Source organism: Littorina saxatilis, linkage group LG9 (assembly GCF_037325665.1).
Source record: "Littorina saxatilis isolate snail1 linkage group LG9, US_GU_Lsax_2.0, whole genome shotgun sequence".
In the NCBI taxonomy this organism is placed as follows: Eukaryota; Metazoa; Mollusca; class Gastropoda; order Littorinimorpha; family Littorinidae; genus Littorina; species Littorina saxatilis.
The window spans coordinates 38,690,721-38,715,787 of record NC_090253.1 but is presented as its reverse complement, the minus strand read 5'-3'; the positions used below and the strand labels follow the sequence as shown (position 1 = coordinate 38,715,787).

Sequence of the window (25,067 nt, the reverse complement as noted above, 5' to 3'; positions counted from 1 at the left end):
TCAGAGATTTTTTTAAACTTAAAATTGCTTATCACTGTGCACGTAGAGCAGCGCAATCTCAGCAAGCGGCGTTACTTTACGACATATATTTAAATTTTTGTTGTTGTATGCTGTTAAATGAACGAGTACAGATGAACTGTTCGAAAGAGTACGAGTCATTCTCCAAAGCTGGTGAATTCTTAGGTCGGTCACTTAAAACGAAATTTTTACAGACCTAAGCAAATGTGGTTAGACCTTTCCCCCTGTTTATGTGGATACAGATATGTTTGAAGAAGCACCCACAGCAAAATGAATGAACATATTTGTATTTTGATATTAAATATAGTGTAATAATGTCAGTAAATCAACAAAAATGGCGTCAGAAAAATGGGAACAGGCTCGGTACATATATTGGAAGCTACGGTCCATTGCCACGATACATTTATTATGCAAGATTTGTTGAAAAGTCACTGTGTGAAACGATAAAGGTTCATTCCTGTGCAATTGTTGTTATTTTCTTTGTGTTTGAGACCCCCAAAAATGTGGTTGAAAACAGCCTTACGTACGCATCGAATGTTGTCACGCTCACTTAGATTTTTCCGACCTCTGTAACCAAATGAATTTCTTTATAATCACTAATTTTTTTTACGATCAAGTCTACAAGTGCACCTTGAAGATGCAGAAAATGCATTCATTCAACCGAGGACACACTTTGGACGAATGTGATGTCTCAGAGAGTGTTTTGTGTCACACGTGATGGCTTCGTAACGGCCGTTTTCATTATTAGCTAGCATCAATTCAACTGAATGAAAGCATACATTTTCATGTTTGCACCTTTGTTAATCACCCAGCCATACAGATGCGTGACGTTTTTTTCACAATTTGTCGTGTATAATGACGTAATTCATGAAAAAAGAAGGTGTAGTTGACATTTTGGAAGGCTGCGTTCGTAACGCCCTCTGCTACCGGCGAGATGCAGACCCCGATTACTTGAACTCCTGGGAATCTCACATGACAAGGTTGGTATTATTTTGTCGCTCATTCATTTATAAGCATGTTTGTAAAAAAAATATTAAAATTAAAATCACGCAAGTGTGAATTCCATGAAGTTCTTCAGCCCCACCGGGTTTCGCTTGTCAGTCCTGTAATCTCATGAAGTGAGCGTAACGGCATCTTCGGAATCTTGCGATTTAAAATAAAACCTTTTCTTAAAACAAAGGTGTATGCTCACCTAGAATGCTCATTTTGACATTGTATTGCATTCTCAAAAGCGAATATTATGAATTTGATACTTTATCCAGTGACCAAGTTTTGTGCGCACCAGTGACAACAATTAGACGTGTTGTGAATGATGTCTCCGGACAATTCCCCCTTGTACATCTGCCCTCTGAACAATTGCCCCTATGACAATTGCCCCCCAGACAAATGCCCCAAACCATGGGCGGACAGTTGCCCCCCCCCCCCCCGACAACTGCCCCCCGAATACCCCCTCCCTCCCCAGAATCGTGTGTGTGTGTGTGTTTGTGTTTGTGTTTGTGTGCGTGTGTGTGTATGTGTGTGTATGTGTGTGTGTGTACGTGCGTGCGTGCGTGCGTGCGTGCGTGTGAGTGTATGTGTGTGCGCCTGTGTTTGTTTCTGTGTGTGTTTTTCTGTGTGTTTTTCTGTGTGTGTGAGTGTGTGTAAGTGCGTGCGCGTGTGAGTACGTGCGTGCGTGTTTGTGTGTGTGTGTGTGTGTGTGTGTGTGTGTGTCTTTTTGTCCCTGTGTGTCTGTTTGCACGTGCGTGCGTGAAATGTTAACGCGTGCAATGTGTATCTGTGTGCGTGCGTACGTACGTGCGTACGTATGCGTACAGGACGCGGTTCAAGCACCGTTTGGAGAGACCTGCATTATAGTCTGCTTATTCAGTGACACACAAACCCAAACCTGTGTGTGTGTGTGTGTGTGTGTGTGTGTGTGTGTGTGTGTGTGTGTGTGTGTGTGTGTCTGTATGTATGTGTGTATGCGTGTGTGTGTGTTGTGTGTGTGTGTGTGTGTGTGTTTCTGTGTTTGTGTTTTTCTGTGTGTGCGTGCGTGTGCGTGCGTGTGTGCGTGTATGTGTGTGTGTGTGTGTGTGTGTGTGTGTGTGTGTGTGTGTGTGTGTGTGTGTGTGTGTGTGTGCATCAAACGTTCTTAAAGGAATGGTGAATATAAAACTTAAAGCGTTCATTGTAGAAATAATTATAATCATGATAGCAAGAGAAGTGTAAAGCGGTCATGCATAGCATACAAATAAAACACATATAGAATTGCAAGTTAATTTGTTTATATATTTGGACAGTAATAATACAATCCAAAGATTGATACTATAAACTTTATATTGCAGGTATTGGACAGAAAGCCTGGTTTTCAGTTGTTGAGTATGTATGACGATTTTTGTCAATCCCTAGATAAGCAGTTGACGTCTCAGGCTGTTTTCTGTGATATATCAAAAGCCTTCGACAGAGTGTGGCATAAGGGTTTGTTGCATAAATTATATGCTATCGGCATAAGAGGTGTTTTATTGAAATGGTTTGAAGATTATTTGACAGGCAGGTTACAAGCCGTTGTTATCCAAGGCAGGAAATCGACATACGGACGTGTTTGTTCAGGTGTTCCCCAAGGTTCTGTTCTGGGGCCCTTGTTGTTCCTTGTGTACATTAATGATATTGTCATTGATATCGAATCTGTCATTAAACTTTTTGCTGATGATACCAGTTTGTATTTATCTCTAAATGATGCAAACACGCGGGCACAGATCTTAAATGCAGACTTAGCCAAAATTGCACACTGGGCGGAAAAATGGAAAGTTAATTTCAATAATTTAAAAACAGATTTGATGACCTTTTCTAGAAATAGAATGCCTGACACCCTTCCTCTTGTATTTGATGGAACAATTCTGAGAGAAAACCACGTTCACAAACATCTTGGTGTACTGATCCAGAGCGACTGCAAATGGGAATCACATGTTCAGTCAATTATATCTAAAGTACGTGTTCTTCTCTCATGTTTTCGGTCCTATAAGTATCGCCTTAGCCGAAAGGCACTTGAACTTATGTATACATCTTTTATTATTCCCCATTTTGATTTTTCTGACGTCATTTGGGATAATTGTTCTGACAGATTAGCTACTTTATTAGAAAACTTGCATCTTGATGCCATAAGAACCATTATAGGTGCAGTTCGTGGCACGAGTCACCAAAAATTGTACGATGAATCAGGATTTACAACACTGAAGGAGAGGCGAAAAAGACACAAATTGATTCTGTATTTCAAATTAGTTAATGCACGCGTGCCACCATACTTACAAGAACGTCTGCCTCCTCTCGTTGCTTCTGTGAACCCTTACCATAGACGAAGACCACTTGACAGACAGACTCCCCACTCTCGAACTGAACTGTATAAAAAGTCATTCTTTCTGTCTTCGACTTCCCTGTGGAATGAGCTTCCAGATACTGTAAAACAACTTGACTCTATTGGGTTATTTAAAAAACGTATTAGTTCTGATGATTCTGTTGTTCCCTCGTATAGATACACATCTGATCGAAAATCAGAAATTATCCATTGCAGACTGAGATTGAGGATCAGCAATCTAAATAGTGATCTATTCGACAGACATTTAATTCCCGACCCGTCATGCACCTGTGGTTATCCAGTTGAAAATGCGGAGCACTATATTTTTTATTGCCCCCTATCTCTTCAAATACGTGAAGTCACCTTGACAACACTGCCCAACTATGATTTGCTTACCGCTGACGATTTTCTGTATGGCAATAGAGACAAGTCAGACAGCGAAAATGCATTGATATTTGACCAGTTATTCAGGTTTATCTTATTAAGCAAACGTTTTGAACAATGAATGCATTTATCTCATCCATGTTCGAAACTACCATGTGCAGTACTGTTTACATTTCCTTGTTCTGGTAGTATTCTATTTTCAACCATTTGGAAGTCATTGTATGCGTGTGTGTGCGAGTGAGTGTGCGAGCGTGTGTGAGTAATGTTGTTAGTTTAGCATTGTTTTTGTTTTGTTCCTTTTTTGTTACATGTTTGTCTACCATAATTTACAATTATTATTTTGACATTATTTCAAACCTGTTATATTAAAATCGTCCGCCAAATTTCATTTGCTTTTAAGAGTACCCTTATAAGCCTAGCTTGTCGTGCTCCATGTTACTAATTTCATGTATGCGGCTATAGTTCCAACGAAATTTATTGAATAAAAACTTGTTTAAACCAACTGATATAAACAAGAAATTCCTCCGAGGTAGGAAAAACACCCCCGACATATTAATGGTCAAAGGGAAATAACCTTCTCAGTTGGTGGCAGTGAGAATGGTAATGAGAAGGTTATTTCCCTTTGACCATTAATATGTCCCTCTATAAGTCCTTGTAGAATCTTAATCCACCAATAACTCCTTAACCGTGTGTTTGACTGGTCCCAATTTTTGTAAGGACCGTCTCAGGAATGTATAGAACCTGTTCACCAAGTTTGGTGACGATCGGTCCGTTCATTCTTGAGATCTATATGCGAACACAAACAAACAAACACATGTCCCTCTATAAGTCCTTGTAGAATCTTAATCCACCAATAACTCCCTAACCGTGTGTTTGACTGGTCCCAATTTTTCTAAAGACCGTCTCAGGAATGTATAGAACCTGTTCACCAAGTTTGGTGACGATCGGTCCGTTCATTCTTGAGATCTATATGCGAACACAAACAAACAAACACATCGACCGAATCCTATACACACCCCTATACCGGGGGTGTAAAAATATATATGCGTTTATCGTCTGCTTTGAACAAGAAAAAGACGATAAAGAAGAGTAAGGTTGAATGTTCAAATCCCTGCCGCGCCTCATGGGATAAGCTTAAGGGTTGAGATTTTTCCGATCTCCCAGGTCAACTTATATGCAGACCTGCCCCTGTCTTATCCCCCTTAGTGTGCACACGCAAGCACAAGACCGAGTGCGCACGGAAAAGATACTGTAAATATGTCAGATTTCGGTGGCTTATAAAAACACAAAAATACCAAGCATGCATCCTCCGAAATCGGCGTAAGGCTGCCTAAATGGCGGGATATAAACAGCCGTATACACGTGGAAATTTACTTGTGCAAACAAAAACAGCGTACGTGGGAGTTTCAGTAACAAAAAACGCAGAAAGAAGAAGAAAACATGCGTTGTAGTTCTTTAAAGTTACCGGGCTTCTCACTTCCAGGTACACGGAGACCCCAGCGCTTTCAGTCATACCTCAGGCCTCTATCCTTTTGAAATAATACCATGTTTCAGTCAGTTGACCGTTTATATATATACTTATCTGCCACAAAAAGACTGATATATCGTTGCTTCAACGGTACTCTGATCGCATCAACACCTTTAAGAATGACACCATGGGTGACGCCAAACAATAAGCATGTTATGAAAGAGGAGGGAGAGCCCCACTCCACCCACAAACACACCCCTTCCCACTTCCATTCCCCACCCTCCCCGTTTGTCCCTAACACCCTCCCCCCCCCCAACTTTGGCCAGGCTTGCCAGACGTCCTGTTAGGTATCTTGCTGTGCGCAATTAAGTCCACTATCTCCTCCGCAACCCCCTCCCCCACCCCTCTTCTTTTGATTTGGGCTGAGGCCGGTTGGACCTTCTCTGAGGTATCTTCCTGCATGCCAGTAAATTTAGTTTCAGGTGCCCTCCCACTCCCCCCCCCCAACCCCGTATGCACCCGACACTGCTTTCTTCGCTCCGTTAAAATTTGAGGACCTACTATAAAAGGTAAGTCTTCCCGATATATCCTCATCAAAATTTTGTTTGTCGCTGTTTCTTGAGCTACAGCAAAACCCCTGACACACGTCGCTTACAGGTTGTTCCTGTAACTATAACTATCGTTAACCTGTCTTTGGCACCGAGTCTTCACGACGATTTCAAAGGTACTTTGAAAGTCTTACTGTTTCTTTCTTTCTTTATTTGGTGTTTAACGTCGTTTTCAACCACGAAGGGTTATATCGCGACGGAGTCTTACTGTCTCCCATTACATTTACCTTATGTTTGAATATTTTCTCCAGTAATTTTTTGTCACTAAAAGGTTGAGTACGTATTGATATTCTCTCTCATATCGATATATTTTCTTCATCTTGGGGCGGGGATATAGCTCAGTTGGTAGCGCGCTGGATTTGTATTCAGTTGGCCGCTGTCAGCGTGAGTTCGATCCCAGGTTTGGCGGAAATTTATTTCAGAGTCAACTTTGTGTGCAGACTCTCTTCGGTGTCCGAACTCCCCCCCGTGTACACTACATTGGGTGTGCACGTTAAAGATCCCACGATTGACAAAAGGGTCTTTCCTGGCAAAATTGCCTAGGCACAGTTAATAATTGTCTACCTATACCCGTGTGACTCGGAATAATAGGCCGTGAAAGGTAAATATGCGCCGAAATGGCTGCAATCTACTGGCCGTATAAAATTTCATCTCACACGGCATCACTGCAGAGCGCCTAGAACTGTACCCACGGAATATGCGCGATATAAGCCTCATTGATTGATTGATTGATTGATCTTCGTATTTGCCAGCTTTGATTATTGTTTTGAAATACTTACGTACAAAAAGTACTTAATTTTATTGCGTACGAGCAATCAGAGGCTCATACGTAAAATATGATATGACTATACTATACTATACTATATTATACTTATATACTACTGTACTGTGATACAATACAATACAATACAATAATACAATACAATAATAATATGATATAATATGATACAATATGATATAATATAATGTAATATAACATAATAATTATAATATAATGTAGTGTAATATATATATAATATAATCTATACATTTGCATGTAATACAATATAATATAATATGTATATAATATATTATAAAATACTATACTATAATAGAATATGATATAATATAATATTACATTCAAATGATTTGTTTTCTCTATTTTGAACAGATATGGCTTTCTGGGCTTTTATTTTGATGTGCTTTCTGCCAATTCCGAGTTCGGGTGAGTCATACTGAGATGTAAACTTTATATAAAAAAACAAGTCGCGTAAGGCGAAATAACGACATTTAGTCAAGCTGTCGAACTCACAGAATGAAACTGAACGCAATGCAACGCAGCAAGACCGTATACTCGTAGCATCGTCAGTCCACCGCTCATGGCAAAGGCAGTGAAATTGACAAGAAGAGCAGAGTAGTACTTGCGCTGAGAAGGATAGCACGCTTTTCTGTACCTCTCTTTGTTTTAACTTTCTGAGCGTGTTTTTAATCCAAACATATCATATCTATATGTTTTTGGAATCAGGAACCGACAAGGAATAAGATGAAAGTGTTTTTAAATTGATTTCGAAATTTTAATTTTCATAATATTATTAATTTTTATATATTTAATTTTCAGAGCTTAGTTTTAATTTTAATCCAAATATAACATATTTATATGTTTTTGGAATCAACAAATGATGGAGAATAAAATGAATGTAAATTTGGATCGTTTTATAAAAAAAATAATTTTTTTTACAATTTTCAGGTTTTTAATGACCAAAGTCATTAAGTAATTTTTAAGCCACCAAGCTGAAATGCAATACCGAAGTCCGGGCTTCGTCGAACATTACTTGACAAAAATTTCAACCAATTTGGTTGAAAAATGAGGGCGTGACAGTGCCGCCTCAACTTTCACGAAAAGCCGGATATGACGTCATCAAAGACATTTATCAAAAATATGAAAAAAACGTATGGGGATATCATACCCAGGAACTTTCATGTCAAATTTCATAAAGATCGGTCCAGTACTTTGGTCTGAATCGCTCTACACGCACGCACACACACACACACATACACCACGACCCTCGTCTCGATTCCCCCCTCGATGTTAAAACATTTAGTCATAACTTGACTAAATGTAAAAAGCACCACAACAAATAAAAGGCAAATTCCTTCCCGTGTAAACTGTTCGGCCCACTGTCTCAGATCTGGCCATGTTTTTACATGGGATAAGACCATCCCTCCACTTGGTCACATACCAAACGTAAACAGCCTGTGTGCTCTCTGTGCACATTGGGAATTTTGTTGATTTGATTTTGTATTTTGAAATTAATTCATAAACAATTCCAGGTCACAGCAGCAAGAAGCCAGGTCAGATCTAAGATGGTGAGCTAAACTGTTTTCACGAGAAGGAGAGTGCCTTTAATACAGAATAAAAACAATTTTAACATCCAACTCATTAACCAGTTTTATCCAAACTGTAACTATACATGTTAAAGTGCATGAGAATGAGAGAAATATTGAACATTGCTCTACCAACAGAGATTTGAATGTCACGGACTAAAACAAAAGATGCTTAGTAACACCAAAACACAGATTCATTCGATTTTTCTTACTTCGGAAATGTCAAGCTTCTTGACAAACAGAGGCTTAGATCCTTGTTTTGGGAAATCAGTTCAGAAGGTACTGAATTCACAGAAACTGCGGACATGAATGCAGATTTGTAAGCTGAATTACATGTTAAGCTTTAATCATTTTGCAAACCTATTTGTTATGTGAATGGATTTGAGCCTTTGTAGTCCAAACAGCTAAAAATATGAAAATCAGTCAATTTTCACAACCTGTTCTTACACACACACAAACACGACGATACAGGAGCATTTACAATCAACTTCATTCGACACAATTACCCTCTCTAAATAATGTGCACATGTTTAAACTACTGGGGGAGAACAAACAACAAAACCTTACACCTCTTACAAAAGCAATGGATACCAGACAGCAAAAAATGTAATTGGTGTTGGCCCTGTCTTTTCTAGCGCGAACAAAATATGGTAGCAAAATCTCAAAGTATGTATGTGCCCCTTTCTTTATTTGGTGTTTAACGTCGTTTTCAACCATTCAAGGTTATATCGCGACGGGGAAAGGGGGGCGATGGGATAGGGGAAAGGGGGAGATGGGATAGAGCCACTTGTTAATTGTTTCTTGTTCACAAAAGCACTAATAAAAAAATTGCTCCAGGGGCTTGCAACGTAGTACAATATATGACCTTACTGGGAGAATGCAAGTTTCCAGTACAAAGGACTTAACATTTCTTACATACTGCTTGACTAAAATCTTGACAAACATTGACTATATTCTATACAAGAAACACTTAACAAGGGTAAAAGGAGAAACAGAATCCGTTAGTCGCCTCTTACGACATGCTGGGTAGCATCGGGTAAATTCTTTCTCGTCCCAACCAATATGGGACTCCCCCTAACCCGCGGGGGGCTATGTGCCCCCTAATAATTATGGTCGACATGTAAGCAGTCAAAGAAAAGATCAGAAAAAGATTGGCTGCAGTCATCGATAAGGCCAAACAAAAATATATGTTGGTTTAGGGTAACGTGACCAAAAAAGATACAGTCGGTAGGTCGGCTTTAACAAAAAAATGTGTTTCAATTTAGTCGATTTTAAAAGAGGTTACTTCCCTTAGTCTCGGTATGGTTCGCAACATGTGCCCAAAGTTTAGTTTCTTTGAGAAATGAAAAAAAAGTTTTAGGGTCGGCGAGAAAAAATAGTCGGTCGGATTACCCTAAACCAACTTTTTGTTTTTGCCTAATAAAAACTTCCTGGGATACACCTATAACGACCATAATCAACCTATCAGCCTAGCGCTCAAGCTTTAAACACCAAAGAGTCTTTTTTATTTCCACGTTGGTAATTTAATGGAGTTGCTTTCTGTTTATGACAAATGTCGCCAATGTTTTTACAGAGTGAGGTTAAATAAACGATTTTGAGTTCTCGAGCGTGGCGACGACTGACTCGAGTTTTTGAGTCTCTCCGTTCGTATTTGTGTACTGTTCTCTATATATACATTTCGGCCTTAGCTATAAATTAACAGCTATTGTGTTTTCAGCGTAGCAATAGGGTCCGATATTTAGATGAGACAAGTATAATGCGACGAGTCGAAGACGAGTCGCATTATACTTGTTCGAGTCAAACTATCGGACCCTATTGCTACGCTGAAAACATAATAGCGATTATATAGCTGTTATGACCTTGATTTGTTGTTCCAAACTTACAAAATGACAGTTTTTGCGTCGATGCGTTGATCTCAGGTTTTGATAGCAGACAAACTTCTTACGCGCATCATGTTCGCGCAGACATGCACACCGCTACACGCTTTCTGACTTTGGAAAAAAAAACTGACTCCAAGTGCATTCGACTTTACAACACAGTTGTTGAAACAGCGTTATAAGTTGTCAGTGTATGCTGTTGTCGATAGAAACATCGCCGTGGTACAGATGGGTAAACCGGAATCATGCGTCGGCCATTTTTCTCAATATGCTTTTGGATATTGAGAAAAATGGCCGACTTCCGTAGCATTATGCTTTGATAATGAGGAGAGACCATCCAATCACAGCCCCCGAATTCCCCCATGTGTTCATCAGAATAGCTATATGAGTTTATGATAAAGCGAAAGCAACCTGCAAGTGAGCCGTTTGAGAAGGGCTTAAGCAAACAAGTCATTCTCAAACGGCTTATCGCTATTCAGTTGGCGTTCTATTCCATTCGATCTACATTTCCGAAAACAACAGTCAACAGAAGCTGAAGGAAAAAACTGTTCTCTATATATCACTGTTCGGGGCTAGTTCAGTTCATAACTGACCCCACGCTCCCTGTCACTTTGTATAAGTTTGGAAAGCCGGCTGATTTTTTGATTTATTCCAAAGGTTTTGAGTCGAAAATTGAAAATCGAATATAGTGCGTAAGTGCCCTTGAACAGCTTTCCCACAATCCCGTATTCTATTGTTAGTGCAGGATATTCCCAAGGAAAGGTCAAAGGGCATTTGTATCACCGCGTGTCGACTGCTGGTAATAGTAGTTAATTACTTCTAGTATAATAGACTTCTGGTTTCTGGTAAGGTTCTACATTGTTCCGAGCTCTGTTAATGTGCCATTGTGCTTACACTATAACTATAACAAGCTTCTTATTCTTCATTTCAGCAATTGGCGTTCAAGGCGGTGACGCAAATGGTGAGTGTGTTGTTGTTGTTGTTGTTGTTGTTGTTGTTGTTGTTGTTGTTGTTGTGAAAAACGCTTTGAACTATCTAAAGTGCAGACCCCAAACTTCAGACCAAAGATACCTTCCTTCCTCTTGGAATTGACTCCCAAGCGCCATCAGACATAATGCCAAGTCATTTGAATAAAAATATGTTTTATTCCTTATAAAAATGAGCATCTCGTTCTGTCTTAGCCTGAACGTGTTAATATTCCAGTTGGCTTGTTGTTGCTTTTTTCTTCTCCAGTATCACTAGTTTCAGTTGGTGAATGTTGTAATTCACTGATTTCACGGCATGTCGTATGGAAATGTGCTAAACGGTTATGACTTGCAATGTTGTTGTTCCTTTTCACAGATGACCTTTTCCCCGTCATTATCCATGTTTTTGCCTGTCCGAAACAATGTTCATTGTGCATTTCATAACAGTGTTTTCTGTTTGTTTGTCAGAAATTGTGTTTGTTTGCTTGGTTTGTTTGTACGTGCGCTTTAAAAAATCAAAACAACATCTATATTCTATATCTGTAACGTATAATCATTAGATTAGTCCCTCTCATGGGCAAGGGCTGGATAAAAAGCACCTGTTTGCTTATGCCATTACCATCGTAAAAAAAAAAAAAAAAAATCTTGTTCTTATTCTGTAAGCCAACGCAAATCCACCTCAGGTTGTGCATTGTATACGCGTTGAAGGAACATTCTTCCCGCGGAGACAGTTCTGCTTACTAACTTCTTCTTCTTCTTCAGCGTTCCAGAAATTCTGGTGACGTGTGAGCTCGTTCGCCCATTTTGGGTTCCCCACACTATACTTTGAGAGCATAGTCAGCTTCACTCCGCTTTTGTTGGGTAGGCATGCTGGGTATTTTCGTGTTTCCATAACCCACCGAACTCCGACATGGATTACAGGATCTTTTCCGTGCGCACTTGGTCTTGTGCTTGCGTGTACACACGAAGGGGGTTACGTCACTAGCAGGTCTGCACATAAGTTGACCTGGGAGATCGGAAAAATCTCCACTCTTAACCCACCAGGCGGCAGCGACCGGGATTCGAACTCTCACGACCTCCCGATTAGGAGGCCGACGTCTTACCACTGCGCCCGTCAACTTTCTAACTGAAATCTGCACAGGCTTTTACGTGGAATAAGACCACCACTCCACTTACACACATACCACAAATCAACATCCTGACAGTTCCTAGTTCAGAGTTTGAATAAAAAAAAAGTATTTGAGAGAAAGTTTAACGTAGAAATTGATGAACGGTTTGGACAATTCGCTATCAATCAACACACGAAACAAGATAAAGAGTTTTACATTGACAAATAATGCACAACATTTATCCGACCAACATTCTCCTGTAGGAAATGAAAGTAACTGAAACCAGTAGGTGTATTATTGTTTTTTGATTTAATAGATTTTTATTGAACATTTCTTTTTTTGGATACCCGGATGCATACAGATTTGTGAAGTTTATTTTAAGAATTTATTTTTCGTATTTTGGAAATTAAGGTCGTTTTGAAAGTGAGTCATGTTTCATTTGGCATGAAAACTGTAATGGTGAAAAAAACCACAAATGTTTCAATTGAACCACATTATCTTGATTGGAAAGATGTGCGTTAGTATATTTAAATTTTTTTTCGTTTTTGAGTCACTTGAGAAAAAGTGACTCTATGTAATCGGTCAGTGTTAGTCTGTCCGGCCGGCCGTCCGGCCGGCCGGCCGTAGACACCACCTTAACGTTGGACTTTTCTCGGAAACTATCAAAGCGATCCGGCTCATATTTTGTTTAGTCGTGACCTCCAATGACCTCTACACTTTAACGATGGTTTCGTTGACCTTTGACCTTTTTCAAGGTCACAGGTCAGCGTCAAAGGAAAAATTAGACATTTTATATCTTTGACAAAGTTCATCGGATGTGATTGAAACTTTGTAGGATTATTCTTTACATCAAAGTATTTACATCTGTAGCCTTTTACGAACGTTATCAGAAAAACAAGGGAGATAACTAGCCTTTTCTGTTCGGCAACACACAACTTAACGTTGGGCTTTTCTCGGAAACTATAAAAGTGACCGGGCTCAAATTTTATGTGAACGTGACTCCCAGTGACCTCTACACTTTGACGTCTGCTTTGGTGACCTTTGACCTTTTTCAAGGTCACAGGTATGTCTTGAAGGAAAAAAATTGAAATATCATATCTCTGAAACTATTCATCGGATTTGATTCAAACTTTATAGGATTATTCTTTACATCAAATTATTTACATCTGTATTGTGTTGTGAATAGCAATTTCTTCCTGTCCATCTGATGCCTCATATAATATTCAGAACTGCGAAAGTGACTCGATCGAGCGTTTGCTCTTCTTGTTACCGTTGGAAAGTATTTTTAATATCCAGTTACAAATTACAAGCATATTTGTGAAAGTGTTAGTTAAATTTTAACATACCTCCAGTGTACATTTGTTTGAAAAAGATGGCTTTAAACCAAGTAAAGGCCTTGCTGGCTGGTGTGCTAAACCGTTTAAAAAAAAGAAGGAAAAGAAGTGAAGATTGATTATGACCGGAAGAGGGTGAAAACTTTATAATGTTGATGTCGCACACGTTGACACCTGCAGACACAACACTATTGTTCTACTATCAGATATTGCCCTTCTGTGTAATGGAAAGCATTAAAGGCACAGTAAGCCTCCCGTAAACCATCACAGATACTGTCAGGCTTTTACACACAGTACAGGCACCCTTTCATCTACACACTCACCGCGCGCTTTTGAACATCCTAGGTGCCCTCTGTAAAGAGCGAGCAATTTTCAAAGAATTTATTATTTGTGTGGTTTATCTTACCCCTGAGCCATCGTGAACCCTCGTGATCCAGTTTTCTTTTTGACTCACATGCGAAGCAAAAGTGAGTCTATGTACTCACCCGAGTCGTCCGTCCGTCCGTCCGTCCGGAAAACTTTAACGTTGGATATTTCTTGGACACTATTCAGTCTATCAGAACCAAATTTGGCAAGATGGTGTATGATGACAAGGCCCCAAAAAACATACATAGCATCTTGACCTTGCTTCAAGGTCAAGGTCGCAGGGGCCATAAATGTTGCCTTAAAAACAGCTATTTTTCACATTTTTCCCATTTTCTCTGAAGTTTTTGAGATTCAATACCTCACCTATATATGATATATAGGGCAAAGTAAGCCCCATCTTTTGATACCAGTTTGGTTTACCTTGCTTCAAGGTCAAGGTCACAGGAGCTCTTCAAAGTTGGATTGTATACATATTTTGAAGTGACCTTGACCCTGAACTATGGAAGATAACTGTTTCAAACTTAAAAATTATGTGGGGCACATGTTATGCTTTCATCATGAGACACATTTGGTCACATATGATCAAGGTCAAGGTCACTTTGACCCTTATGAAATGTGACCAAAATAAGGTAGTGAACCACTAAAAGTGACCATATCTCATGGTAGAAAGAGCCAATAAGCACCATTGTACTTCCTATGTCTTGAATTAACAGCTTTGTGTTGCATGACCTTGGATGACCTTGACCTTGGGTCAAGGTCACATGTATTTTGGTAGGAAAAATGTGTAAAGCATGTGAGTCGTATGGGCTTTGCCCTTCTTGTTTTCACAATGTAGTCGTCAGTTTGTGATTTCCAATGCGACTCGCTGTAAGCTTATCTGCAATAGCACGTTATTGAATACCTCTGAATCTAAACGGAACAAACGGCTGCGATTCACACGAACTAGAGCAATTTATTATCTAGATTTTAAAAGTTAGTTCTAGCGCCAAAACGAGGCGCCTGATTTTCTGATCAGAGGTCCACGAAAATAAATGCTTTGTAAATTGCTCGCTCTTTACGAGGGCACCTAGGATGTTCTCAAGCGGTGAGTGTTTAAACGAAAGGGTGTTTGTACTGTGTGTAAAAGCCTGACCGTATCTGTGATGGTTTACGGGAGGCTTACTGTGCCTTTAAGTCAAAGTAGGAGCAATAGTTTATTTTATGTGCCTTCGGCGAATACCTCAATTTATGTCCAGCAATACAAACAGACACAACCATGATATGGAAGAAACACCAAAAGCACTTCATGGATACAAACGTTACTAGAGCGCAGGTTAGTTCTCGAAGAGAAATTCCTGCACGGAAGCACGATTAATTTTATCCAGCACCTCCCATTTGAAAATAAAACACCACATGTCGTGTGTTTAAAATCGTCGTGGAATCAGACCAGCCGATAACACTTGAATGCTGTGACATTTGGAAATACCGAAACATGTATGTAAGATCTGGGTTCTCGTATTCAGTCAAACTCGTTGCCAACTGATGTCGTGCTATGCCGTGTGATGTCATATTACGCCATGTGATGTCATTTAATGTTGCATTGTCTTAAAGATGCTAGTCCGCTCAGAGCACTGTTGAAGCAACAGTGTGTCTGTTTTCGTGGCAGATAAGGATATATATATATATATATATAAACAGTCAAACACAATTATACATTTTTTTGTTTTTTGTTTTTGTTTTACAGTTTCAGACTTCTTGCAAGAAGTTCAATAAAAATGGGTATTATTGCAAATGGAGAGACGCCTAAGGCATGACTGAAAGCCCAAGGGGCTCCATGCTCCAGGACGTGAGAAGTCCAGTAACTTTAACCTTGTACTGTACATCCCTTGCAGTGACAACGGAATGCAGTGAAACCAGCATGACAGTGACGGTGGAAGTGGACAGCAACTTCAATGGTGTGGTGTATGCGAAAGATCACGAGGACGACTGCGCGTACAGCCTGGTATCAGGCAGCACCACCGTCTACCAACGCTCCTTTGAATACAGTTCTACTGATTGCGGAGAGACACTGACGACACAGGTAATGATGTTATGTATTCTGACACTCTCCGTTAAAACAATAGAGAAAGCTACATGGCTTGCCAGGGCTCCCCACAGTGCGCGTCCCTGCGTCCTATAGATAGATAGATAATTTATTGCCAAGTGTACAATACATGAATGAACATAAGAAATACACGAGGAAAGCAGCTTGCTGTGTGATAAAAACAAAAATAAATAGCATTCATACATCACTGGCGCGTAGCATCATACATACATGGGTAAAACAATTTGGTATCACAGTAACTAATACATACACTATAGTCCAGGCATCTTAGCCACTTTAGTGAAGGGAACGTTGAAGTGACAATGACTAGGTTTAAAATGTCCCTTATCAGAAAGTTCAACCTCAGTCCTTTGATGTTTATTAAACACATTTTCATATAAAGTTGGCGCTTCATATGGAAAAGTGGCTTTGAAATTGACCCTAATCCTTCTTTGGGCTCTGTAAATGTCGTTTGGGGCTATGGTTGTAAAACGGTATCTACTGGTCACCCCAATGTATAAACTGAAAACTCTTTCTGCACCAGAACACGCAGAAAGGATTGTATCTGCCTGATGTCTGATGCTTTTCAAAATCCCCAACCACTAACACCTTCAAAACGGACATTAACTGACACTGTTGTTTTTCCCTATATAATCCTTACTATTTTTCCGAGACGTCGTCCTGTTGTGTATTTAGCTTGCCACAACCTCATACATGGTCCTAAAAGTTAAAGTTGAAGAAAATACTAAAGATAAATGAACAAGCTGACGCAGTGTCATTCGCACCGTGAATCCCCCCATGGGAACATACTAAAGTCTGGTTCCAAATAGGCTCAATTTCCTTCTATTTCTTTGTATTTCTGCCTCGTAGGGGTAGGGGTGTTCAAACCAAAGGCACCTTTAAACCAACATTCAAATCACACATCTTACAATACTAAGACACTCAGCAGTGAAAGGGTGTCTGCTGGTAAAAAATTCCAAACAATCCTAAAAGTACTTCACTACTAAACGTGCTTTTAAAAAGAGCCGTTATTTTTCCCTCTATAATCAGTATTGTGTTTTCTGCGAACATGTAGTCTATTTAGATGGTTGTCATGTGCACATGAGTTGCTAAAGCGTTTTCAGTTGGGCATATGTCGAAAAGCAAAGAATTAGCCCTTTGAAAACCATCAGAACTGTCACACAAAAATAACATTTACCTATCTCACCAACTGACCAAACATAGGGCTTTTCCTTATGTATTATGTATTGTCGTGGTTTTTGTAGCATACTTGTGAAAACAGCCACCACTGTTGTAAATGATACTTTAAAGAGCATTATTTCATTTTTACAGTTGAAGGACAACCTGGACTGCCGTATATTACAGCTGTTTTACAATCAGCCAAAATTTTCTTAACAAACGTATGTTAAGAACAACTCCCATAGTGAAATTGAAGGAAAACAAAGTGAAAATCCCCCTGCCATAGAGGAGCTAAAGAATCAACAATAAACGACTGCATGGATAGCTTGATGCACGAATGCATTGCGGACATGTTTGTCTCCAACCAAGAGAAAGTTCCAAAAAATCCCTTTTGTGCTTCTTATTATACAGTGACGTCAAAGACAGCCTTTTCTGCTGTTCATACATTCAGGGGTTATGGTTACACTAAACGACGTAGTTGTAGCCATACTGCCATCCAGATTTATTTTTTCCTTGCGAGCAGTCACAGGGTGTTTGTGCTGTCTGCCAACCGTCAGACGACCCCGCCCAAGTCTGTTAAGGGACCGTTTGACCGTTATAGAACGCGTCTTTTTGATTTTTTAGCACATTTGGAAACGGTTGATTTTTATCCCTACCATTGTTTCCAAACATTATATAGGAATGTTTTGTGAACAACGGATAATAGCCGCTACTCGCATGTGTAGCAAAAGTGAGCGTACATACTCACCCTGGTCGTACAGCCGTTGTCCGTTGCCCGTCTTCATCTGTCTGTACAAATCATTACCTTTGGATTTTTCTCGAACGCTATGAAGTGAAGAAACACCAAATGTTGCAAAATGTTGTATGACCCCAAGAGCTAAAAAAAGATACTTGAGAACCTTGACCTTACCTTAAGGTCAAGGTCACAGGGAGAATGAATGTGGTCTAAAAACTGCAAAATTTCACATTGTGCCAGTTTTCTGGAAAACAAATTAAAAACAGCGGGCTTAGTTTTGTATGGTATACAAGAAAAAGAAAGCCTTATCTTCTGATACCATTTTGGTTGACCTCGCTTCAATGTCAAGGTCACAGGAGTCCTTCAAAGTTGAATTGTATACATGTTTTGAAGTGACCTTGACCCTGAACTATGAAAAAATCTTTCAAACTTCATAATTGTGTGGGGCACATGTTATATACTGATATTGAGCCACATTTAGTCACATATCATCAAGGTCAAGGTCACTTTGCCCCTTATGAAATGTGACTGAAACAGGCAATTGAATCACTAAAAGTGACAATGTCTCTTTGTAGAAAGTGCCAATAAGTATGTTTATGCTTCCTATGTCTTGAATTGATAGCCTTGTGATGTGTGACCTTTGATGATCTTGACCTTGGCCAAAGGTCATGTGTAATTTGGTAGGAAAAATCTGTAAACCAGTTCTAATTGTGTACAATGTCCTTGCCAGCTTCAGTTGTTAGACCTTCACCTTCAAGGTCACCTGAAGGTCAAGGTCACTTTAAGACAAAGGTCAAGCATGAGAGTCGCATGGGCTTTGCTTTGTTAAGATTTTTTACCAAGACACATGGATTTCTTTACCCGGCTTGGTCACATTTTTCATAGGGGTCAATGTGACCTTGACCCTAACGATATGTGACTAGATGTGGCTCACTATGAAATTCTAACAAACGCCCCACTCAGTGTTTAAGTTTGTAAGAGATATCGTCCATAGTAAAGTTAAAGGGGCAAGCTCACATCAAAATATGTCTACAATTCAACTTTGAAGGGCTCCTCTGACCTTGACATTGAAGCGAGGTCAACCAAAATGGTATCAGAAGATAAGGCTTTCTTTTTCTTGTATACCATACAAAACTAAGCCCGCTGTTTTTAATTTGTTTTCCAGAAAACTGGCACAATGTGAAATTTTGCAGTTTTTAGACCACATTCATTCTCCCTGTGACCTTGACCTTAAGGTAAGGTCAAGGTTCTCAAGTATCTTTTTTTAGCTCTTGGGGTCATACAACATTTTGCAACATTTGGTGTTTCTTCACTTCATAGCGTTCGAGAAAAATCCAAAGGTAATGTTCAGTACAGACAGATAAAGACGGGCAACGGACAACGGCTGGACGACCAGGGTGAGTATGTACGCTCACTTTTGCTACACATGCGAGTAGCGGCTATTATCCGTTGTTCACAAAACATTCCTATATAATGTTTGGAAACAATGGTAGGAATAAAAATCAACCGTTTCCAACTGTGCCAAAAAATCAAAAAGACGCGTTCTATAACGGTCAAACGGTCCCTTAACAGACTTGGGCGGGGTCGTCTGACGGTTGGCAGACAGCACAAACACCCTGTGACTGCTCGCAAGGAAAAAATAAATCTGGATGGCAGTATGGCTACAACTACGTCGTTTAGTGTAACCATAACCCCTGAATGTATGAACAGCAGAAAAGGCTGTCTTTGACGTCACTGTATAATAAGAAGCACAAAAGGGATTTTTTGGAACTTTCTCTTGGTTGGAGACAAACATGTCCGCAATGCATTCGTGCATCAAGCTATCCATGCAGTCGTTTATTGTTGATTCTTTAGCTCCTCTATGGCAGGGGGATTTTCACTTTGTTTTCCTTCAATTTCACTATGGGAGTTGTTCTTAACATACGTTTGTTAAGAAAATTTTGGCTGATTGTAAAACAGCTGTAATATACGGCAGTCCAGGTTGTCCTTCAACTGTAAAAATGAAATAATGCTCTTTAAAGTATCATTTACAACAGTGGTGGCTGTTTTCACAAGTATGCTACAAAAAACACGACAATACATAATACATAAGGAAAAGCCCTATGTTTGGTCAGTTGGTGAGATAGGTAAATGTTATTTTTGTGTGACAGTTCTGATGGTTTTCAAAAGGCTAATTCTTTGCTTTTCGACATATGCCCAACTGAAAACGCTTTAGCAACTCATGTGCACATGACAACCATCTAAATAGACTACATGTTCGCAGAAAACACAATACTGATTATAGAGGGAAAAATAACGGCTCTTTTTAAAAGCACGTTTAGTAGTGAAGTACTTTTAGGATTGTTTGGAATTTTTTACCAGCAGACACCCTTTCACTGCTGAGTGTCTTAGTATTGTAAGATGTGTGATTTGAATTTTGGTTTAAAGGTGCCTTTGGTTTGAACACCCCTACCCCTACGAGGCAGAAATACAAAGAAATAGAAGGAAATTGAGCCTATTTGGAACCAGACTTTAGTATGTTCCCATGGGGGGATTCACGGTGCGAATGACACTGCGTCAGCTTGTTCATTTATCTTTAGTATTTTCTTCAACTTTAACTTTTAGGACCATGTATGAGGTTGTGGCAAGCTAAATACACAACAGGACGACGTCTCGGAAAAATAGTAAGGATTATATAGGGAAAAACAACAGTGTCAGTTAATGTCCGTTTTGAAGGTGTTAGTGGTTGGGGATTTTGAAAAGCATCAGACATCAGGCAGATACAATCCTTTCTGCGTGTTCTGGTGCAGAAAGAGTTTTCAGTTTATACATTGGGGTGACCAGTAGATACCGTTTTACAACCATAGCCCCAAACGACATTTACAGAGCCCAAAGAAGGATTAGGGTCAATTTCAAAGCCACTTTTCCATATGAAGCGCCAACTTTATATGAAAATGTGTTTAATAAACATCAAAGGACTGAGGTTGAACTTTCTGATAAGGGACATTTTAAACCTAGTCATTGTCACTTCAACGTTGTTCTCTAATATGCTTGGACTACTATACAGACATGGTGAGAACTAACTATACGCACTAGAAACCGAAAACACGTACTGGAAATGTATGGAGGGGGTCCCGGGACGCACTAAACTTTAAAAGAGCGGGTCCTGGGACGCTCTACATTTCTTTTATTGTGCGTACCGTAATTACCTTTTCAGGCTGCAATCGTAAACTATTGTACACACCACACTATGCGAGACCACAATGTTTTATAAGTACACCGGGACTTTTTGGTTTTTGGAGCCTTGGAACCCTCTACAATTCTGCAGTGGGGGTCCATGGACCCTCTAAAAATTGAAAGTGGGGGTCCCGGGACCCCTTAGGAGGGGCGTCCGTGGGGAGCCCTGCTTGCTGTGCAATACCAGGTTTAAAAGAGATTTAAAAATTTTTTAAAATGCAAGCGAAAGTTTTTTGTTCAATATTTGAAAAAAGCAATGAGTGTAAATCTGATAGTAGGAAGCCATGTAGTATTCTGTTTACCACACATTCTGTACTTACTTTCTCCTGCTCTAAACGTCCCGGATTGATAGGCGTTTTATGGAACCTCGATCTCTTCCGGAGCCTCCTGACATCTTTGACTTCACAGCAAAAATACGTCACGTAACTTTAGAAAGTATAGCGTGACGTGTAAGTTCTCAAGATTCTTCGAGAGGAAACAGTTAGCGCAATGGAGTTTCCAGAATGACGTTTGTCTTGGTAACTTTGTGATCATGAGCTGTGGAAAATTAGATCTCAGCCAGACTCGTTTGACACCTCATTTACATGATAGCAGGGCCGGACTAGGCGAAGAGGAGGGGGGGGGTTGCCAGTGGTGGCCCAGGGGGACATCCCCCCTGGCGGCAGGGGCGGATCAGTTCATTTTATGACTGTTTTTTTTCAAAAGTATATTGTGAAGATATGGGTGTGAAGGCGCGAAGCGCCGAGCCGACGGCGCGAAGCGCCTAGCTTGCTAGGGGGGTCCGGGGGCATGCCCCCCCGGAAAATTTTGAAAAAAAGGATGCAAAATGGTGCAATCTGGTGCATTCTGAGGATGATCATTACCAGTTTCAGGCAGCAGATTTTGTCACTGATTAATACCCCAAAAATTGAAACTCAATGTAAAATAAAGAAATGCATACCTCATTCAATATTTTTATTTTTTGGCTGGGGGAGGGGGGGGGGGGGTCCGGAAACCCTAGAACCCCCCCCCCCCCCTCGTTGTGGGGGTCAGGGGGCTTCGCCCCCTGAAGCAGACGGGTAGGTCATATTCTGAGATAGGAAAATGGTCGCTCCTTGCATGAAACGGCATAAAATAAGCAATAATAAAAAAAAATTAAATCAGTAAGGTATATGTTTAGGCTAGGGGGGGGGGGTTGCGCAACCCCCATAACCCCCCCGGTAGTCCGGCCCTGGATAGTACCCACATGTAAGTGTATGGTTAAGTTATAACATGGGTGGTCTCTCTCACGTATGTAGGATAACATGCTATGAAACTTTAATATCTCATAAATGAGAAACTTAATACATAATGTGTGTATGTGTTTGTGTGTTTGTATCAGTGTGTGTGTGTGTGTGTGTGTGTGTGTGTGTGTGTGTGTGTGTGTGTGTGTGTGTGTGTGTGTGTGTGTTAGAGAGAGAGAGAGAGAGAGAGAGAGAGAGAGAGAGAGAGAGAGAGAGAGAGAGAGAGAGAGAGAGAGAGAGAGAGAAATTCTGAGAGATTTTGTTAAGGCTGGAAGCATAAATGTTTTGACCCTTTGCGTCATCGTATCGCATAGAAACACATGGGACAGTTAGAACTATCACACTATTGACGATATTGATGACGGTGAAGATAATAATGGTGATGATATTTGTGTTGTTGATTATGGTAGTGGTTACGATGCTTTTGATTCCGATGATGGTATCTATTGTTGCTACCTTTGTTGTGATGACGATGACGATGGTGATGCTGCTGCTGTTGATAATGATTGTGATGATGACGACGACGACGGCATCGACGAAAACGACGACGATTACGACGATAATGATGATGACGAAGAAGAAGAAGAAGAAGAAGAAGAAGAAGAAGAAGAAGAAGAAGAAGAAGAAGATGATGATGATGATGATGATGATGATGATGATGATGATGATGATGATGATGATGATGATGATGTTGCTGTGCTCTTTAGGCTGACCAATCACGAGAATTTTCCTTGACCACCATCGTACGCTACAACACAGATATTCTCATACAAGATGACAGGAATCATGACTCCACGTGCACATTTAGCGATGAGCAGTCGGTCTACACAAACCTGGGGACAGTGAACGGTTCTGAGTGAGTGATACAAGATCTATAAAAAGCAACTGAATGACTTCAAAACATGCAGATTGCATTTTTTCGATTTGAAGGTTTAATCATTGATTTTGTTTAGATTGTTTCGTTTTGTACATTTAAGAAAAAAGGTAAGATAAGTGTTTTTTTCTTCAGGCAAAGAGAGTAGATTTATCATAGCGAGTAGACTTTTTAATAATCATTTAAAAACAACAACACTTTCTGTGCCATTTAAGTCTGTCCTCTTGACTCTCTGTCACACCTTTTGGATCAAAGATTTTTTTTAACAGCGATCACGTGACCGCCACTCAAATAAGGTTACCGGACAAAAACGGAAGGGACCAATTAAAAATCGACGAAAGTCATAGTAGGCAAAACTTGGATACTTTTACATACGAGAAGAAAGTCACATCAATTGTTTACATAGAACATGTTATTTTCTTTAGCTAGCTTGTGTACTTCGTGTGCTATGCTATTCCTACTGATGCAGGTGTCGATTGCATGAGCAGTCAAAAACTGGAGACTTTGTGTCCATTTTTAGGGGTACCATTACAAAAAGGGCTGTATTTCAACAATGACTCAGTGGATTGCTTTACAAGTTCAAGATGTAGGCATAATATTCGAACATTTTGAAGAAGAAGGAGAAGAAGAAGAAGAAGAAGAGGATGGCAGTGCTTTGTCGTGCAGACGTGCGTGCTTTGCGTTGTGTAGCTCGTGCAGCTATATAGACCAGCCAGGTCGTATTGCTTATGCCACAACCCTCGAAAAATAAAATTTGATTTGATTTGATTTGATTTGATTTGCTATAGAACAGACGTTGTTTATGAGATATTTAAGCAGAACATCCGTCTGCAGGAGAAGAAGCCTTGCTATATAGCATTATCTCAAAACGAAAGTGATAAGAGTTGTCCGTCCATGACATAGCCCGCGGCGCTGTCGGCGGGTAGTTCCGGTTTGTTTTGTTTACGTCCAAATTGGCTGAACGAGAGAAGATTAGTGGTGGAGGAAAACGTTACTGTGTCTGCTGTTCAAACTACGCGGGTAAAGACGTTGAAGGGCGGATTGTCATGCGGTTGTCACACCTCTTGAATTTGTAAAGCAATCCATTCACTTTGAACTCAAAGCCATGACGTTCCCTACACAAGGCTTTGATAACGAACGGATAAGGGGCGTAACTCCTTAGTCATATTACAAAATTCAAAGCGGGTCGGCTTCACTCAATTTCTTGGCATCAGAGGCTTGACATAAATTAGGAAAACAAATGGTTGGACCCATCATGGACCAACTAAAACGCTGTAGGGCAGAATTAATATGTTGATGGTATTTTTGAACGTTCTCAGCGTCACCGTGTAGGAAGTGGCGTTCTCAGCGTGCAGAAAGTGAGCGTCAAGTCCCTTTGTATCAACAACGAAAATCTTTGCATCTTTGAATGAATCAAAACGCACGAGTGGTAAGTCTCGTGCGTTTCGCCTTGTTAAATTCCCCCCCCCCCCCCCCGTGGTCAGACAGGCGCAATGGCCTCTCAAGCGGAAGGTCGTGGGTTCGAATCCCGGCCGCGCCTGGTGGGTTAAGGGTGGATTTTTTTCTGATCTCCCAGGTCAACTTATGTGCAGATCTGCTAGTGCGAGTGTACACGCAAGCACAAGACCAAGTGCGCACGGAAAAGATCCAGTAATCCATGTCAGACTTCGTTGGGTTATAGAAACACGAAAATACCCAGCATGCTTTCTCTGAAAGCAGCGTATGACTGCCTAAATAACGAGGTAAAAACGGTCATACACGTACAAATCCACTCGTGCAAAAATACCACGAGTGTGCGTGGAAGTTTCAGCCCATGAACGCAGAAAAAGAAGATGAAGGATTGCGGTCATGCATGTTCATCCCGATATTTTCGTTATGGCAGATCTAACCTGGAGTCAAACAAGGACACGGTGG

The 25,067-nt window shown here is 40.2% G+C and overlaps 1 protein-coding gene across 1 annotated transcript in view; it reads left to right on the top strand.

Annotated features, from left to right (window-relative positions):
* The first annotated feature begins 5,830 nt into the window (after positions 1 to 5,830).
* The window catches only part of LOC138976011 (EGF-like domain-containing protein 2), a 44,819-nt gene continuing 25,582 nt past the window's right edge, over positions 5,831 to 25,067 (top strand). The window contains exons 1-6 of the mRNA XM_070348802.1: positions 5,831 to 5,925; positions 6,960 to 7,013; positions 10,982 to 11,011; positions 15,696 to 15,883; positions 22,987 to 23,135; positions 25,036 to 25,067. The exon at positions 25,036 to 25,067 is cut by the window's right edge and continues 123 nt beyond it. Coding sequence (XP_070204903.1) covers positions 6,962 to 7,013; positions 10,982 to 11,011; positions 15,696 to 15,883; positions 22,987 to 23,135; positions 25,036 to 25,067 — 451 coding nt within the window. The 5' untranslated portion in view covers positions 5,831 to 5,925; positions 6,960 to 6,961. The remainder of the gene's footprint in view (positions 5,926 to 6,959; positions 7,014 to 10,981; positions 11,012 to 15,695; positions 15,884 to 22,986; positions 23,136 to 25,035) is intronic.